Source organism: Xiphophorus maculatus, chromosome 6 (genome assembly GCF_002775205.1).
Source record: "Xiphophorus maculatus strain JP 163 A chromosome 6, X_maculatus-5.0-male, whole genome shotgun sequence".
NCBI classification, from domain to species: Eukaryota; Metazoa; Chordata; class Actinopteri; order Cyprinodontiformes; family Poeciliidae; genus Xiphophorus; species Xiphophorus maculatus.
This window is the reverse complement of record NC_036448.1, coordinates 28,527,565-28,548,037: the sequence shown is the minus strand read 5'-3', so window position 1 is coordinate 28,548,037 and position 20,473 is coordinate 28,527,565. Positions and strand designations below refer to the sequence as shown.

The 20,473-nt window shown below is 40.1% G+C and overlaps 1 protein-coding gene across 1 annotated transcript in view; it reads left to right on the top strand.

The window, feature by feature from the left end:
• Nucleotides 1–18,940, top strand: part of tmeff1 (transmembrane protein with EGF like and two follistatin like domains 1) — a 47,663-nt gene extending 28,723 nt beyond the window's left edge. Inside the window, exons 5-10 of the mRNA XM_023335377.1 lie at nt 4,040–4,136; nt 4,973–5,121; nt 11,722–11,781; nt 13,957–14,080; nt 14,395–14,556; nt 15,422–18,940. Coding sequence (XP_023191145.1) covers nt 4,040–4,136; nt 4,973–5,121; nt 11,722–11,781; nt 13,957–14,080; nt 14,395–14,556; nt 15,422–15,506 — 677 coding nt within the window. The 3' untranslated portion in view covers nt 15,507–18,940. The remainder of the gene's footprint in view (nt 1–4,039; nt 4,137–4,972; nt 5,122–11,721; nt 11,782–13,956; nt 14,081–14,394; nt 14,557–15,421) is intronic.
• Nucleotides 18,941–20,473: the final 1,533 nt, after the last annotated feature.

Genomic DNA, 20,473 nt, shown 5'->3' with positions numbered 1-20,473 from the left:
GATCCACATCTAAAGGGTTTGATTCTGTTTTCGTCGTCTTGTCCGACATGCTTTTCCTTCAGCAGTGGAGTTTTGTGCCTAGACTCTCTTTAACTTTAACTTTTCTGTCCGAAGCTCTCTGTTTTCCTCGGCTCTTCTGATGATTATTCTGTCAGAACGTCTGCCTCCTCTCTTATTCAGAAGTTGCATTACATTTTGTAACTTTTTTTTTGGCTGACCCTTAATGAGCTGAGGCTTTTACTAGGCCATCAGCTGTTATGAACTTACACCAATAGGAAGCAGGATTGTTTGCTAAATATTGACATTTTTTCTTGGCTTTCTGCCTCATTTTGTTCTTTAGTTGCACTTTAATGATGTTTCCTTTGAGTGTTGGTAACTTTAGCTTTAGCTTTAGCTTTACCCTGCTTACTACATTTGATCCGCTGGATGAACTTTCTCAGCTCTGCTTAGTGTTTGGGACGTTCGGGTGATGAAGATGAAGGAGAGGAGGAAGGTAAATGTGGGCTAATCGAATCAGCATTGTGATTGGAGCGTTCAGCCGTGATGTGAATCATGTGCTCCTCATATTGTGCAGTTCTTATCTTTAACTTTAAATTGGTCACAAATGAACAGAATCAAGTAAATTCCAGATTTCTGTGTTAACAGACGGAAACGCGGTGCGTTAACCTGCAGGTTCTGCCGCTGCAGCAGAGGCTCCAATATTAAACATTAATCTGGACATTAATTCTAAGACTTTGTAAGAAAAGTTATTCACAAAACACATCGTACCTTAGGAGAATCTAATGTGACAAAATGTTAGTAGTAGAGACAGGAAGATGGAAGAAAGACGACAGGAAGGAGAAATAATTTCTGTAAAACGGATGAATTTCTGCCGCTGCTGGTTTTTAAATTTTCCCAGTTTAATGTTGGTCGTTTCTCCAGATAAAACAAGTTCATACAAGTTGAAAACTCCTGACTGGATAATATTTGTAAATCTGTCAGATTGTGATAAGATCTTCTGTCTGCAGCCTCTCAGGCGATTCCTCTCAGATTTAGTTCTAGACTTTGATTAGGACGTTCAAAACTTTAATCTTTTCTCGTTTTGGCCTAATCATCGGTCACTTCTTCTAAAAACTGAAATTCATCTTCACCTTTCTGAAGAAACCTAATCCCAGATCACTATGCTGCCTCCCTCGTGCTTCACTGTGAACTTGATGGAAGGTTTTCTGTCCGTTGTTTTTGTGACACGTTTATCTTTTTCAGTCGTGGCTGCAGGTTCAGATTTAGTTGGGTCAGAGCGTTTTCTCCACGGTTTGACTTCGTTCTGGATGATTTGTTTTGCTTTCGACCAGAAACCAGAACTTCCTGCTGCTTACATCCACGTCCCAGGTTATTTTTATCTCCTGTTATTTATTAAATTATTTAAAATTATTTAAATTTGTGCGCAGCAGCGGTTCCCAGCTGTGTCAGAGGCATACTTTGCATAAAGTAAACGTCAGTTTGAGTCTTTTAGGCGTTTTCTGAGCTGGATATTAATAAAAATTTAAAGCCATAATGATGTTCAGGGTCGTGAGCTTCATGCCGGTGATTTCCATTCGCTGCAGGACGTCTGTGAGCTGCTGACCCAAACGGTGGTGATAATAAGCTGCATCTGTTTTAGGCTACAGAATCTGTGTTTGGACGGGATTTAACGCTTGAACAGAGGAACCTTTTTCAGCCGGGAGGCAAATATTAGCGAGAGCAAAGAGGGAAACAACAACAGGAGTCAGAGAGGAAGCAGCGGCGTCCTGCTGTCAGCAGAAACAAAGACGCCGCTCGGCTGCAGATCCACGTCAATCGATGGAGCGCCGACTGAGCCCTCCATGTTCGATAGCTACACACACAGCAGGCCAATCTGTCAGGCACACACACACACACACACACACACACACACACACACACACAGAGTTTAATCATGCTGCTGCTCTTAAAGCAGCAGAACGGCCCTGTGAACGCCTCTGCAGTTTAGCTGCATTGATTTGTGTGTTGATTTTGTTTTGCTTTAATTTTTCAGATGCAGTAACTGAAACATTTCATCCAGGATTTAAATGGAAATAACTCTGAACGATCTCACGACCTTCAGGAACTAAATGTTCGTTTCTGCTGCGTATTTCCAGGAATTGATTCTTTTCTGTTACCAGAATGTGGAGCAGCAAAGACTCGATGTAAAACCTGCTTCTGATAAAAACTAGTGTTGGAACGGGATTAAAAATTTAATACAGTTCATTTTAGGGTCAGTAAGTAATTAATCAGATGTTACTGAAACTATATATCAACAACATAAAGAATGTTTTCAATCCAAAAAGCCTTTTTGCTGGTAAATTTTGAATTTACAAAATAAAAACTAAAATATTTAAAGTTTTTAATCTTTTCAGCCGTCAGTTTGGAGCAAAGTTCGTCTTTCCAGAGTTTCATGAAGTCCTGATCATTCATGGAGCTTCTTTAGAAACTTGGACTGTGGACGCTGACATTAGCATTAGCAACATGTTAGCATTAAGATGCTAACTCCTTTTAGCACAAACTGAAAACTGTAACTGTGTTTTTCATCATCGCTCCTCTCAGCGGATCAGATTTATGGGTGAACCAGAAACACAAGATAAAAATTCCTGCTGAAACTTTTATATGCAAGAAATGAAGGAAGAAATGAAGAAAATTGGACCTGAAACACATGCAGAGAATCTCACTCCTGCTTTTCTAAGACAACAATCCTAAACTTTAAACCTCCAGGCTCCGTTTCCTCTGTGGTTTCTACATTTTGCTGTAGATTAGTTTCCTTCTCTCTGCAGGATTCAGCTTTTCTTCTGTTTTACAACAAAATTGCACCTGATGAATCATGAAAATGGCTCTGCTGATGAAAGGCAGCCCTGAATAATCCCTGCGGCTCTTTGATACTCGGCGCTGTTGGCGCTTCGCTGCTGGAGAATGGATGCGAGGTGGCATTAAACGCTGTAATGATAATAACAATATCAGATGATGATGTGGCGCCTCTGTTTCCATTTGGCCGATAAGCCTGAGCAGCCTCTCCACACGCTCAGCTGTGTCTGATAGGAAAGCGCCTGAGCCGTGGCCTGCCTCGATGGCGGGAAGAGGCGCCGCTAACCAGAACAAAATCCGACGCGAGCTGCAGGTTGTTTTCAAAATGAAATTAAGCCACTCTTCTGGAAAAGAGGCAGAACAAATAAAAAGCTGATTATTACGTTCAGCGATGAAGATCTGAAAAAATAAAGAGCTGCGCAGGCGGTGGAGCAGAATCCGACAGGAGGTGAAATTAAAACCAGTTTAACCAGAAACAGTCACAGGTGAACGATGATGGATTTGACTTTGAGGAAACAGGTAAAACTTCAGAAAGTTTTTCTTCTGGTGGTTTTATAGAACATCAAGGTTTAAAGATCCAGACTGGGAGATAAAGAAGAGTTTAATAAACCAAACATTGAGTTATGAACACAGTGGATGTCGAGCCATTCGTCTCCTGTTGGTGTTTTCAGGGCGTTGATCCGTTTCCCTGCTAGTAGAAAAACACACAGCGACCTTCATACACTGATGGAAATCAGCTTCCCTCTGAAAACTGTCGGTTTGGACTCCTGGATAGGAAGTTATTCTCCTCTGTAGCAGAAGATGCTCTCAGCTGGGCTCATAGAAACACTGAGACACAACTGATGAACGACCAGCTGGATTCATCACACCGTCCTCAGGAAATCTCCACAGGAAGAAGAAACTGGTTCCTCCTCCGTCACAGACTGGGCCTACCTGGACCTCCTAAAGTCCACAAAAACATCCCAGTGACGGCTCCCACCACACCACTGGTCACCAGCTAGTCTGAACGGAGGTCCAGTCCTGGTTGGAGAGGATAAACGGTTCTGGACGGAGCACAACAAACACACAGTTTGTGGTTTGATGTGACAAAATGGTCAACGGGTGTGAATATTTCTGCGAGTAAAGGATGAAGTCCAGGATAATAAGCAGGACTGTAGAGAAATGTTTGCTGTTACTGAAGCGTTTTTCCTCTCTGCCCGTCTAACAGACGATGAGGGCTCAGCCTCCGACGTCGGGAAGAAGTTCACCAAGTGCAGCACCTGTAAATATGGAGCCGAATGTGATGAAGACTCCGAAGATGTCTGGTGAGCGAGAGGTTAATGAGTAAAAAGCTTTAATTGGTTCACAGATACATTATGTCTGAGCCGTGGCTAACACTGCTGGCTAACACGTTAGCTGTGCTAATCTAATCATAAACATTAGCTAATGCTAAAGCTAGTGCTAAGCCGCTAACTTCAGTTCAAATTGCGTCTGCTCTTGAAAGAGTCCAACTCTCAAGGACAAATTTATTTTTGCTCTTATATTTTATATTTCCCTTAGATATTGTATTTATGTTTATTTCTTGTTCTCTGTTGTCCATGTTTTTACTTTATTTGTCATGTCCTTGTTTTAAATAAAGTTATTGGGGAAACAGAGAGAACATGAGGAGAGGAAATGGAACTCCTGCTTGAAGAGCCTTCAAAATAAAAGCATGTGTGTAAAATGATTAAAGCATTCTTAAGTTAATAACCAAAACTTCAACACAGATGTTGAACTTTATTCAACTGAAAGTTTACAAAGGATCCAACATAATTTAACACTTTAGAATCTGATTCGGGGAAAACTAAGTTCACTAAACATTTAAACCCCAAACCAGAAATTAGCAGATTAGCAGAAGTGTGTCTCTGCTGTTTACTACCACTAACAACATATTTAGGTGACTGTTAAATAAACAGATGAAACATATGATGGTATTAGAGAGTTAGCTTAATGTTTGAAGGAAGAAGATGGATCCAAACTTTTCATTAAACTGCACAGAAACATGAAATGAAATGTTGCTTTAATTTAAAATAATCTGAACGTTTTGGTGCTGTGTGTCAGAAATGGGTTCAGACAGTTTCATTCCTGGGATATTGTTCTGATGGTTGACCTTTGCCCTCAGGTGCATATGCAACATTGACTGCAGCGGCCACAATGAGAACCCGGTCTGCGCTACAGACGGAAACTCGTACAACAACCCGTGCCTGGTCCGGGAGGCTTCGTGCATGAAGCAGGAGCAGATCGACGTCAAGCACCTGGGACGCTGCCTCGGTAAAGTTATGGTGCAAAACACGTCTGAAAATGTCCGTTTGTGAACAGCAGCTCATGTCAGGCACAGATTGAACACCAAACCTCTTCTGGTAGGAGTTTATCTCCATCTCTGACCTCAGGGAGTCTAGTCCAAGGCCGTTAACGGCTCCAAACACATTTTCAGACCAGAGGAGATGAATCTTTCAGGGACTGAAAGGACTTCAGTGACATCAGGTTGAGTTTATCTGATGTGTGTGAAACGCTGTCACCACTAAACATTTCCCAATAAGCAATAAATCAATTAACTGCATGATAAATTAATATAAAATCTATAGTTTCCATGTGGACTACAATAGTCAGAGATGCTACCCTTCAGTATCGCTGAAAAATGTTGAAAAACGCTGCAAAAAATTAGCTCCCAGTATAAAGTAGCCAGCTAGCATTAGCTGCCCCTTTAGCCTGTTTTCCCTGTCAAAGCTGAACAATTAATATTTGGTTCCAGAGATTTCATAATTCATTTAAATTATTGCTGTTTTACTTGTTTTACTTGTTTATTTTGGACATTTAAAATGTTTTCCAGTTTCTGTGTTAAATATTCTTTAGGAATGAAAGTTTTTAGATTTTTCAGAGGGTGAACTTGCATTAGTGTTATTGTAGCGAACGAAACATGGTCTGAAACGACAATATTATCATTTATCGTGATGTTGGTGGTTTGTTGACACAGATGATGAGCAACAATCTTGCAGGAGGCTTTTATGTTGAAACAATATTTATTTGGTAATCAATGAACCAAAGTTCTCCCACAGCATGACGCCACCTCCACCGCCCTGAAGTGTTGATTAAAGGCAGGTTGTCGTTTATTCCAGCCTCAGTTTCTTGTTCCCAGCTAACATCTAATGTGGTTTTTGAGGTTTTTTGCCTTTTTATCTTCTGGAACCAAAACTATCTGCTGATCACTGGACGTTTTCTTTTCTTTGGATCTTTATCTGTCATCCTGAGAAGTTTGCTGGTTGTTGGTGAAAATCCCATCAAACAGTCTGGCACCAACAACCTGAAGCCCATTTTCAAACTGAACAGGCTGTCGTCTCCATGTCCAGATGCCTCAATCCGTTGAGTTGCTGCGTTGTGATTGGCTGATTTCCTGTTTGTGCTAACGAGCGTTTGGGCTGGGAAAGCTTTGTAGCCCTGAAGATAACGGTTGTTTGTGGACGGAGTAGCTCAGTTTCAAACAGGATTTCATCATTTTCCAGATTCCTTCATCTTCTCCCTGAGATGTTTTCTAACTTCACACAGATTTGCAGATGCAGGACGGATGGCGCTCCTCTCCTGCTGATCACTGCTGGCTGCAGAACCGTGACGGTTTAATAAATCAGTCTCGTTACTGGAACCATGTCAGTCAAATTAATGCGTCTGATCGCCGGCGTTTTCAATTAGGAAGCGAACCGAGCATGCAGGCTGTAATACGGGGTTATTAATGCAAACCTCGTCAATGTGACACGGAGGGAAGGTTCTGGAAAACTGACTGCAGCGTAAACATCATGTCTGACATCCAGGCACTTTGGTTTGCTGAAAAATGCAGGATTTATTTGAACGATTTGCAGAGGAAACATTTGCATATTTCCATGTTGGTGCAAACAAATGTTCATTTTCTGATCCAGCAGATAAAGAGGAACTTAATTGTTCACTTACAGCAGTATGTCCACCTAATTAGCTCCAACATTTGCTTCTATTTATCTGCTTCTCTGGCTTCTGCCAAATAAAACTGGAAAAGCTGATGAGCTGCTGTACTGTAAAACTGTTGCCTCAGCGTTAAGTGCTGCCGACTGTCGTCCAAAATGATTTTATTAGTGTCAACTGAGGAAAACTGAAAAGCATGTCGCTAACTGCTCTGCATGAAGCGATGAAAATAAATGTAATCAAAGATTTATGAACAAAAAAGTTGGAGAAAAGATAAAAGGACAGATTGAGGTATTGTTTAGTGACAGATGTTTGGAGGTTTTTTAAGTCAAACTTCAAAAATTTTACCTTAAATTTTTTTAACCCCTCCAGGGGGTATTTTGTGGCTCTAGTGTCCCTTATATGACAGCAGGCTGACAGGAAACGGGGAAGGAGAGGGGGGAAGACATGCGGCAAATGTCATCGGGTCCAGGAGTCGAACCTGCGACGGCCGCGCAGAGGACTCAAGGCCTCCAAATACGGGTCGCGCTAACCGCTACGCCACCACGGCACGCCCACCTTAAATTTAATAAATTCTCATTTTTATTTTGACCATATAGTCAAACTCAGTGGTGGGAACCGCTAGCTAAAAGGTTAGCTGTGCTAACGCTAAAGCGCTAATCATAAACATTAGTTCTGCTAAAGCTAAAGCGCTAATCATAAACATTAGTTCTGCTAAAGCTAAAGCGCTACAGCAACATGTTGATAACCACCAGGTGTCATTAACTGCGTTTCCATAATGATGAAGAAAACCAAACTTTGCATTTTAGGTGTTTGTTAGTTTGTTCATTAAAAACAGCAACAGATGTTGACGCTTTTCTGACATATATTTATTTTTAGAAGTTGCCGTGTTGCCATTAAGCAAATTTATTTTTGTAATTCTAATTTCTGCAGTTTTATGGTCAAATTAAATGCAGCTACAGAAACCGCCATGAACGTTTATGGCCAAATGAATCAGCATTTATTTGAGTGAAGCTAACTGCTAAATGTTTAGTTAGCTAAAGCACTAAATTACATATTAGCTCCGTTATTATTGGATTAGCGGAACCAAACTCTGAATCCTTCTGAGTGTTTTTTCCATTTCAGTCGGTTTGTTTGTTTACGGATTAATAAAAGACAAAGTCTGACGACTCTGTAGCACCGTGTAGTTTAAAGGTCAACTTGATTTATTCTATTTCTAATAACTCATGCGGCACAAAGTGCTTTACAAGCTAAAACTCAGCTGAAAATGCATGATAATGTTGCATATAAACGATAATTAAAAAACAAAACAATAAAGTTTTAAAGCCGTTTTACATTCGTACCAATGTTTCCACTTCAGGTCGTTAACGGCGGCTAACGACCTGAGAAACGGCAGATATGAAATGAGTTTCCTCTAAAGGACGACTGCTCTGAATCTGAGGGATAAAACCGAGCAAACCGAGAGTTTAATGAACATTATGACATGAATGCAACCCCAGCCTTTCCTTTCCTTCTGTCTCAGTTCTTCTGTCACCAGATGAATGAAGCCGCTGTGATCCCAGACACGATGGAGGGATTACAGGTCTTCCTGAGTGTCGGTTTTTAGAGTGCAGGAATATTTAGAGGGTTTAAGACGGATTGAGTGTCTGTTGAATCGCTGCGGAACAGAGATACCCTTTGGCTTTTTCATTAACCTCACCATTAACTAGAGAAACGACTCCAGTGGATTAAATCTGCAGTTACTTCAGCAGTTTTTACACTTCCAGCCGCTCTCTGATGTCAGGTTTTAAAATATGCAGAAGAATGAGTCAGAGCGGCTTTGATGCTCTGAGGTGCGAGTGTTGCATACAGACCTGATTTGCAGTCGCAGCTTGATGTCTGATGTTGTTCAAAGCCGGAGCCAACGCCCAGAGTCGGCCCGGCCCGCCGCAGCTCGCATCAGATTTATGCTTTAGACTCACCTTGAATCCCAAAGTGTCGGCCGCCTCGGCCCGTCCTCTGGGCTGCTGGCGCCGGATCACAACACGCAGACATTTATGGATTTCCTGTCGGCGTTTGTGGCTTTAAGGCGACCGTGAGCAGGAGCCTGATTGGACGGTGCCAGTTGGAGGGGAGGGGGGGCTATGTGGGTGTGTAACGCCCTGAGGTGATGAACACCTGCCCCCCCCGCTCTGATCGGCTGTCACTTCAGGGCGTCGGGCCAGCACCGGGGCGTGATGGAGCCAAAACACAGGAAACAGATAATAGAGAAATAATATAGAGAGACACTTATAGATCTGATCTAGAGCTGCAGGAGTCGCTATGGGTCAGGATCTGACCAAAGCTTCGTCAAACTCTAATTTATTTCCTTAGAAAACAAAATTCAGAGCATCAAATTAGCAACCCGCATCACAGCCCCTGGTTACCATGGTTACAGGTTACTTTTAAGTTTATTTACCTTTCAGACACAGATAATTCAAAGCGCCTGTAGAAAGACGTTAAAAACATCAGATATTAATATTAAACAGCAGCGTTTCCATCGACCTTCAATTTGTGCAAATTGGAATTACAAAAATAAATTGGCTAAAAAAAAAAACCTGCCAATTTTAACGTTTTCTGATGGAAAGTTTTGCTGCTTGATTGAAGTGGTTTTCAGCAGAACTGCACTGGAAACATTCATTTTTCATCACGAGTCACATGATCAACAACAGGATGTTACTACTGCTGGAAATGACAAAGAAGACAACAGGAAGTGGTGGAGGATGACGCGGCAGCCATGTTTTTTAATGACGTATCCTTGTTCTTGTGTGACTTTAATGTTGTTTCTTATTTAATGGAAACATTTGAACTATGAAATTGTGTTTTTTCCACATTATATCAACAGTTTTGTTCACATTTATAATGGAAGAGCAGCTTCAGTTGGTTTATCCTGAAACGCTGCAGCCTCAATATTCACTCATTCATGTTGAAACCAACATGTCTGCTTGCTGTAAATGTGTTGCTCTGCAGCTGATTTGCACCGTAGAAATGAATGATTCTCTGTGTTCAAACGGAAATGAAACCACAAACAGAGACGACAGCCTGGTTTAACTGTAGAGAAACAAAACCAGATTTTCTCCTGGGTTTGCAGAGATGGAGCCTCAGATCGACCCCACCCACAGCTGCAGAGTGAAACCAAACCCACTCATCCATTTTTAATGATGCTTCGCTCAGGAGGAAATATTGACAATATCTCACCCTGCTCTTTGTCTCCTGCTTCATCCCTTCATCCTCACCAACCTCCCACCATGTCACTCGTCTTTTCTTTCATCCTCTCATCTCTAAAGGAAGCAGAAAACACAGAACCGCTAACAGACGAGTGTTTCTGGGTTGGTGTTGGAGTGAGTAAACCGAAGTGTGAGGCGGTTGCCTTGTTGACTAGAAACACGTTGACAACAGCAGAGCTGGGATTTCTGAAAAGTGCGGCGGATCTCATCAAGTTTCACCAGTTTCTGCTGCTCATGTATTTTTAATGCAGATCAGATTCGAGCGTTGAAATGAGCTTCGTATCGACCAGAGACTCCAGTCGGCTTTATTAGTGTCGCACATTTCAGCAGCAGGGCGGTCAGAGTGTTTCAGTCCATAAACATCTCAGGAACCAGCAATAAATCAGTTATCAAATACATTGATCACAGTTATTTTAATCAGAGGCAGATCTAAACAGATCCTGTTCAGCTTTGATTTAAAGGAAGTTTCAGCGTCTTTATCCAATCAATAATATATATCGCAATAAATATGTGATCAATTTCAGTAGATAATCCATCAATAAAATGAACTCTGATCCAGAACCGCACAGCATTCTGGGAGATGTAGGCAGAGGAAAGACATTAGCAGCTAGCTGTGAGAGGCAACAGGGGTGGAAACTATTAACTCACTCTCTCTTTGGTTACCTAGCAACAACCTGCCTTGTAACTTGCGCAGCAGCAGTTTCAGGTTTTGCTTAAAAACAAACAACAACAACTCGGAGTAAAAACTGTGGATGACTTTTTATTTTTGTGTTTTTACCACATGGACGATGAAATCTGCCACATAAATAAACTTCATTTGACATTTTAGATTATAATTCACAGACAGAGAAATATTCATCAAATAAATTTAAATTATGTCCTCAGAAAATTAGCTAAATGAATTTGTGAATGCTGAACCACAACTAGGCAGCATTATGAATTATAGAGGTTTCAACCCAGTTTAGGTTCAAAACCCAGAAAGCAGCTGCAGCAGAAACATCCAAAGTACCAAAAATCTGCACATCCAGATTTTATCCAAAGACCTTGAAGTTTCAGCTCCACATCTGATCAGGTTCCAAGAAATAAAACCAGAGTTTCCTGTGTGTGTTTAGTTTTAAACACACACATGAAGCAGATCTTCCTGTCAGAGCTGACAGAGAAACAGCAGAAGCAACATGGAGGCTGGTTAAGATTCAGAGCAGCTCCTCCTGCAGGCGGCAAGAGAGCATGACGCCCGCTCACAGCAAGCGGCTGCTGCTGCTGCTTTGTTTGTTTTCACCCGTCACTCTCTGACACACAGAAACACACACAGAAACACACACAGAAACACACACACACACACACACACGCACACACACACACACAGAAACACACACACACGAACACACACACACACGTCGTCTGAGATGGACCCATCACCACCTTCACTCAGATGAACAGGGTGTGATTCAGACTGCGAGTAAACATCCCCTGACGTTTTCTTCTCCTTTTATTTTGACCTAAAAGAAACAAACACACACAGAGAAATTCACAGACAGCAGACAGGAAGTCACGCGGTCAGACGATGACAGCAGAATCCGACTGGAAGAGCCTGAGCGCCTCAGACAGACTCTGTGATGTAACGGCGCTGGATGTTTGCTGACACGCTGGAGAAAACGAAGCGTTTGTGTCTGAATGTGATTCTCTCTGTTTCCCACAGCGGATAAGGAAAAGCTGGGGAAGAAGGACGACAGCAGCCCCTTCAAAGTCAACGTCTTAGGTGAGGCCGCCGCCGCCGCCGCGTTTACCTGGACCGTTTCAGGTTCCCTCAGCCGCCCGCTCGGTTCTGTTCAGGTCGGACTGTTGGACCGAACACGGCCTCCAGAGGCAACAAACACAAACTCTGTGGAAATAAACCTCTAATCCAAACTGTTCATATTAAATAAATATAACTGGAGGATTTATTAGTTCTTCCTTCACCTTTTGCTGACCTGACACACAGAGAAAGAAGCTTATTTCTGTTTACACAGCAGATAAATCCTGAATTAAATGTTTTTCACCCACAAAACATTTGATTTGTGTCACTTCTAAACTAAATCAGATAATATAATTGATAGGTTTATTTTATGTCCTAACCTGTACGGTGGAGGACGTGTGATGCTGTGGCTTCTCTCTAATGGAGCTCATTGGAAAGTCTAAACCGGCTGAAGCCGGAACACATTCAGGTTTTAAATTCTCTAGCTAAAAAGCTAGCTGTGCTAATGCTAACATGCTACAATGCTATTTAGCAGAAGCTAATGCTACAACATTAGCTCTCATTCTTTGCTATTTGCGTTTTACTTTGTACCTGCATGTTTCTTGTTTTAAATAAAGTTATTGTAGAAAAATAGAGACAAAACTAACAGGAGGAAATGCAACTGCTGCCCAAAGCAAACTTCAAAATAAGAGCATGAATATAAGCGTCAAACTACAGGAAGACATTTTTAGTCGATAATCAAAACTTGAACACAGACATCAAACTTTATTAAACCAGAAGTTTACAGAACAGTTCAGTAAATTAGAGCTTCAGAATTTATCCAGGAAAAAGCTAAATGTGCTACCAGTTAGCTAAAGTGCTACGCTAAAAATGAGCTATTAGCAAACTAGTGATTAGTGGAAGATAATGAAATAAAAGGTTAGTGGTTTAAAACCTGAATGAAGTGAGTCTGTGGACTAAATGTTTCATGTTTTCGTCTGAAGCTGATCGTCGTCTCCTTCCTGTTCAGACCAACACTGACTCTCTTCCAGATGTTCATCCAGCCAGCGGTTCCTTCCAGCAGCCTGTTAACCCGACTCTGAACCTGCAGCGGAGCAAAAACTGGAGATAAACCCAATGAAAATCTCTTTAATACACAATAAAGTCCTCACAGGAAAAACACAGCAGTAAAACCAGAAGCAGTAAATTTGCTCTGATAGTGAAATAAAGTGAAAGCTGAGTTTTTAGGAGCCGCTGCTGCGATGCTAACATCTCTCCTGAGTAAACGGGCCCACCGTGGCAGAACCGGGTCATTTGTCCTGCTGCACAACAAAACATTGAATTTATAGATCAGGGAGGAAATTAAATCAAATCTGGAAAGTTTTTGATCTCTGAATTAATATCAAGATTCACACAATGGAAACATTTAACCTCAGATTTAAATGCTTTGCTGTCAAAACCCATGAAGAAGAGCTGAGGGACAGTAACTCATCTTAAGGCAGATTTTTTTATATAATTGCAGCACAAACAAACATTTTTGCTGCACAAACGTTTGACACCAATCTTGTTAGATCTGAAGAAGGTGAGTCGGTTTCACTCAGATCAACGCAGGATGAAGTTATAGAAGTGATTTAAACTTTGGGCCTTTAGGGCCTCCGTAGTTTTCACCTGCTGGGCCGTTCGGTGTTCTGACTCCAGAGTCTCATTCAGGCCCAGTGAAATGCTGCTGATGCTGCTAATGATCCGGAAAACCTTTTCTCTCTGCTGACCTTCACTGTCTGACTGCAGCCTCCCATCGCCTGAAGGTCCCAGATTTTTATTTTAAAGTGTTTGCTTTATAAACAGACCCACAGGGTGAGGAGTTCAGTCTCCTGACAAACATCTCAGCTTTTATAAAATCCAAAAATCCTAGAATGTTCTGGATTTAGGTTTTATTTTTCCTCCCACTTGAAGGTGCAGATGAAAAAATAAACTTAGTAATCTCTTTTTTTTTTTGGCAACATTTGAAAAATAAGTAAAAAAAATAAGGAATATATTTACCACAAAGACATGTAAAATATTAAAATGTGTAAATTAGAAACAAATACAAAGATGTAATGTCATTTTATTATTTTGATATTTTGTGTGATGCTAACAGGTTATGCTAACTAGCTTCCTAACTCTTTACATAACTCTGATGGTTAAAAATCCTCCTGCTGTTTTTATTCCTCCATTCTCCAGAAACCACGGGTCTGGACCAAGGCGAGGGTTTCTACGCCGGCATGCCGATCCCCTGCGCCGACAGCTACTCCGGATTCTGCGTCCATGGGAAATGTGAGATCAAGTACAACATGGCCACCTGCAGGTCAGCCTGAACTACACCTGAGTTAACATGAAAACGCAACTTTTAGCTCAAATTTGGATCAAACTTGTTGCTTTGTGCACTAATGCTGGGAGATTTTTGGATTGTTTTGTTATGTTTCCGCTCATGTTTGCTTGGTAATTAATTCTCTGTTACTCTTACTAATAAAGTCACAAAATGGTGGCAGTAATTTGCATGTGTTTTTCTGCATTTCCTGATTTTATGCTTCGTTTTGTTGCTGGTTTGCTGCAGTAATTTGCTGCTTTTTGATGCTCGCCTGTTAGCATGTTGCTAACGTAGCGTGTTTCCGGGTCCAGGTGTGACGCCGGATACAAAGGCACGCAGTGCGACGAGCCGCAGGACTTCAACATCCTGTACGTGGTACCCAGCGGACAGAAGCTGCACTACGTCCTGATCGCTGCCATCATCGGAGCCGTGCAGATCGCCATCATCGTTGCCGTGGTGATGTGCATCACCAGGTAGGAAGACGCCTGATTTCACCGAAACGGTTTATCATCAGATTAAAGGACTTCATCAGGACTGTCTGTTTTACAAAAGGAAATATGTGCTGCTAAAATAACTGATGAAAATATTTAGTAATAACTCAGATTTATTCCATTTTGCACAAATTTCATTTACTATAAACAAAGTTTGGAACATTTCTTAGGAAATGATCAAAACAGCAACAACAGAGCATTTTTACCCCACAAATATTTTAAAATCATAATCAGTTTAATAATGTGACTCATAGCCAGTAAACATTAATAAACAGTTAATAATTTCTTTAAAACCAAACTGAAATACATTATTTGTCTTCTGTTACTTTCAAGTTTCCAACAATGTTTGGAGGTTTTCTTTAATAAAAAACATTAAAAATAAATTTAAAAAATGTTTTATTAAAACTAAAGAATGATTTTAAAATGTGACAAATAATAAAGATGCAATGTTACCAGAGTGAAGTTATAAAATTATGAAAAAAAGTATTTTTAACAAGAGCAAAGTTTTGATAGTCAAATGAGTTTCAATATTTTTTCATTTGTAAAACTGATACTGAGGCATAAATTCACAAGATGCTCATTTAATGTTTTATTTTTTGTGGAGGAAAATAAATAAATGGACAAATTCATTCTCCTAATGTACAACCTTATTCTTGTAATATTTATTGTCAGCATTGTTTTGTACGACTGCGTTCTGAAAATAAAAAAATAAGAAAATCTTAGCCTGGCCCAAAACTTTTACACTTTTAACTTTTAAATAAAGATGCATTAAAATCTTATTTAGTGAATTTTTGAGACGATAGACATTAGAAATGTTTTCTTTTTTTTTCTCGGTTTGTGTTTCCAGGAAATGTCCGAAAAACAACCGCGGCCGCCGGCAGAAACAAAACCTCGGCCACTTTTCCTCGGACACAAACTCCCGGATGGTATAGCCTCGTTTCCGGACGCTTCTCTTTGATAAGTATTTTTCTTATAAGGCGGGAATGCCGATTTTTTTAACAGTAAGTGGGACATTTTTTTTCTCCTGGGGGAAAAAACAATAAAAGAAGAATAAGAATATTTATTTAAGAGGCCTTATTTTTCCTGGTGGATTAAAATTTTTCTTTTCCAAGCAGCTGAATCAACACAACCGCCTGCATTTTGTTGAAATCTTTTCGGTAAGCTGGCTAACGAAGCAGCGTCTGCCCCTCTGGAATGTGATATTTATTGATTTTTACCCATGAAAATCTTTTCCCCGCCTGTTCAGCTCCTTCTGATCATCCAGCTGATCAAAAACTTAGTTTGTTTTTAAAGTTTTGAGGCGCCGGCCAGTCCAACAGATTCTTTTGCTCTTTGGTTTGAAAATCTCTTTTAAGGCTTCAGTTTAACTAAGCTAATAATTTATAAGGATTGTTTTTGTTTTTTTAAAGTAATTTTTACTGGAGGATTTTACGTTAGCTTTGGTTCTGACTTGTAGTTCTTGTAAATTAGCATGACTTGTGAAAACTGTGTACTGTGGTGTAGTTTAAACTTTTTACCAGGAAATGTTTTGGACTCCGTCTGGTTCATCGTCGTCCCGTCGGTTCTGAACGGAGAACCTGGCGCTCGGTGTGGAAACGATGAATGTGGGGTTTTTGGAAACGCCAGGACCTGCGGAGGACGAGTTTATTTATCGGCTCAGAGGCTGGAAGGTTTCCTGCATCCTTGTTGGTATAAACAGGGAGCTGAAGATTATAACCAAGGACTTTTTGACATGGAGGAAGTCTAGGCTCTTTGAATGTTGTGAAGAGGTTTTTTATTATTTTAATTTGACATTTTCTTCTCTGTGACACATTCCAAGCACATGGAAACCCACTGAGAAATTCCCTTTGGGGATATGTGAAGCCCGCTCTGCCGTTCCAACGGTTCCTGCTGGTATAAACAGGAATAAAAACGTGTCTTTAAGATGTTAGTGGTGTGCAGGTAACTTACTGCCTTTTAATTTTTAATTTAATTAAAATTTTTGTCGTATTAACGTTTTGAAGTCTTGAGGCCAGTCCTTGGTTTCTGTGTCAGTATGTCCGTAACGATCCGAACGGGTCAGTCTGATGTAAATCATTGTCCTTTTTCATGTTGTTCCCAATAAACAAAAGTCAGACATGTCAGATCATCGTCATGTTTTCTCCAACGGAGATCATTCCTGTTCATGTAAATACAGAAACAACGGCTGCAGCTTTTCTTTGTGATTAAATGTTGATGGTTTATGAATAATTTGTTTATCCAAGTGATTCTCAACATGCAAAACTGAAAACAAAACATTTAAAATTCACTAAATGTGGCATCATCAGCATCATAGTAGATTACAGCGGTGAGCTCCGCTAACTTGTGATTAGCGCTAAGCCTAAAGAGCTAATCATAACCATTAGCACAGCTAACCTTAAACTGTTACACCAACATGGTGTTTTTTTATTTGTTTGTTTATTTGACAGAGACAAGAAACACAAGAAACACAAAAACAAGACAATCTGATGCCTGAATCTGTGTTTATAGCCACAAGCTAATTCACAACATCCGTCGCTAGCAGGACCTTTAACAGTTGGTTTAAATGAAAAGTTACAATCAACAGAATAAAATGATGAAAAAAAGACATTAAACAAAGCATTTTAACATGACTGAATCTAAACAATTACATTAATTAAAAATTAGTTCAATTCTGGTTCATCTTTAGCCAGTTCTAAAGGAAGCTAATGCTAACGCAATAAATTCAACCATGCTAATACCAACAATCATGTCCTAAAAACAAATCACATATATGTGTATTTTTACATGTATTTATTTAATTAACACCCTGTGTTTGTTCATGTATTTTCTCATTTGTTTGTATATTTGACGTTTGTTCAATGAAGTTTCTTGAAAAACTACAGAGAACATGAGAGAAAAACGAGCATGAATATAAAGATCTAACTATTTCACAGTCAATAAGCTGCAACACAGACTTTATTCACCTGAAAGTTTAAAAAACAGGCAAATAAATTAACATTTTAGAAGTTAGATGGTAAAATTAATTCAGGGGAAGCTAAGTGTGCTAACCATTTGAAAAATTAGCAAAGTGAAAAATTAGCTTCACATTAGCGGTTTAGCAAAAATGCTCCTATAATTGGAAGATTATTTAAATTAGTAATTTTAATTATCTTATTTTCTGGACCAAGTATATAATCAACGTACTACAAATGTCAAACGAAACGCCTGTTAGCTTCGACTACCAGTAAAGCAAATCCTGTTCAAAAAATAGCAAAGTGATTTAAACAGCATGCAAGTGAAGCAAACATTGTTTTATTGACATTTAAATTGTTATTATATTCATATTGGGCCATTAATAACAGAAACGGTAACCATGATTTGCTCTGTAAATACAAAATGGAGGTGGCGCGTCACCAATAATCTTCCTGTATGAAACAAATCCCCAGGACGAAACGTCAAACATTTCTCCTCAGGGGCTGAAGGAAAAAGAAAAGCAATTTTAATAAATAATAAAATAATTTTAAATAATAAAATTAATGTTTCTGCTTTTAGCTTCTTTTTTTTTATCCCAGTTTGTCTGACCAGAACGGCTTTATGTACTTCATGTAATCTGGTCAGAGAAACTGAAATCTAGGTTTTCATATTGTTACACATTAATTCTTACATATTGTTCTCGGTATGTAGCGACACCTGGTGGCGCTGTTTCCTATCAAATACCTGTCCTGTCTGTAAACACAGGTCTGCTCAGTTTTAGCAGCAGTTTGCTCCATTAATTACTGCTGGTGTGAATGTGAGCCATTTACTGTGACAACTACCAGAGTGAGTGAGATCACTTAAATATGAAAACCTGTCAACAATATGCACAAAAAAACCTTGCAAGTGGAAACAAAACTAACATTTAGGACCTTTTATATCAGCTGAATGACTTATTTTAGTACTTTATATCAGTACTTTCTGTTTGACTTCCTATGCATCCTGTGCTGCCATGAAACCTGAAACCCTTTAACATAAACTCAGATAGAAACAGACAGCAGGACATGTTGCTCCACTGCCTGTTTTATTCAGCTTTACAGACACTCATTTATATTTACTACACAAATTAATATAAAACATCCAAAAAAGCCAAACTGTGTCCGATCAGGAAGCGTTTATCAGTCTGTGGTCTTCATCGGTTTTTTGTATCTTTGAACTGAAGGTTCTGTTTGTGAAGAATTCAGCCAATAAAACTGAATTTTCTAAGTTTGAATCTGTGCTGAGGTCCGGATCATTTCTCCAGCGGTTCTGTTTTGTTTGAGTCGGGTTTTCTGGGCATCTCCAGGTTTTTCCACCAGGTTCCTGCTTGTTGTCGGCCGTTTCTCTCAGTGTGAATAAAGCGTGTTTGACATGTTGACGTTGTGCATGTAGATTCTGAGAGGCTTTTTTAAAATAAAACCAGTTTTTATTCACATCAAACTGCTGCTGTCTTCATCATTTATATCTTCTCTGCATCCTGTAAACTTACGCTTTGATTTGTCCGTTTTTTTCTGCATAATATTCAGATTATTGTTCATTTCAGTCCCTCCATATAACCTGTAAAACAATAACAGAGCTGCTTTAAAAGGTCTTTGTTTTCCTGTCAGTTTAATCGGCCCGAGTTATTAAAGCGCTGCAAAGACATAATTGCTCCCCGGGTTTCATTGTTTGTCTGTTCTTTATGTTTTATTCCAGTTTTTATAGGTCATTAAATGAGCTGGATGTAAATTATTATTATTAAAGTTTGTTATAATGACTCTGGGTCAGTTGACTTGTTTTACCCCGAATCTTTTCCATTTTCTACACAAATTATTATTTCTCTCTGTAGTTAAATAATTTTAAAAGAACAGAGAGAAATATTAATAAAAACACTGGCATGTTTCTGCCTTCCTCTGATTATGCCTCCATTGTGCCACCTGCCTGGTGAAACATGAAACATTAGCAGTAAATTATTTTTTCATGTCAAATAACCACATTTCACCGCTAACCAAAAAGCTAGCTGCGCTAACGCTAAAGAGCTAGGCAAACACATTGTTTAGTGGAGGCTAACGCTAATACGCTAACTTCATTTCAAACCTTGTTTTTTTTTCTTAATTTTTGTTTAATAATTAATGTTTTAAAACAAAATGGCTCCAGAAATTGACAAACGGACTTTAATTATGGTCAGTTTGTTCAATGCAAGTAAAAATATGTTTTTGTTTTTTACATAAAATCGATTGTTAAAACAACAGGTGAAACATTTGAATTAGACAATTTTTAGATTTGGAAGGAGGCTGTCATGTTTACCTCATTATTGAATCGGTTATGGAGAAGCATAAAAATGAACTCTGTGGTTTCCATGTCATTTTATATTCCTGTTGACCTTTACTTATTGGACCACATGTCATCATGTTTGGTGCTGAGCTCTGATTAACGTCCTCCAGTGTTTCTGCTGCTGTAACAAGCAGAGACGGTTCTGTCCGGTTCTGTCCTCATATCAGGCCAATTACAGAAGCTCTGGGAGTTTATGGTTGAAAACAGGGACAGATGAGGTTGTTTATGGCCTTCAGCCGTTATTATAAATCTCCACCCACCTGTCAGCGGAGCCAGCACATCATTAACTGTCTAATTAAAAACTGCTTATGTAAACAAGCCGGAACAAACCAACGGCAGCGTGAGGCGAACGGGGGGGGGTCTGAGGCGAACGGGGGGGTCTGAGGCGAACCGGGGGGGGCTGAGGCGAACGGGGGGGTCTGAGGCGAACCGGGGGGGGGGGGGGGGTCTGAGGCGAACGGGGGGGTCTGAGGCGAACCGGGGGGGTCTGAGGCGAACGGGGGGGTCTGAGGCGAACGGGGGGGGGGGTCTGAGGCGAACGGGGGGGGTCTGAGGCGAACGGGGGGGTCTGAGGCGAACCGGGGGGGGGGGGGGG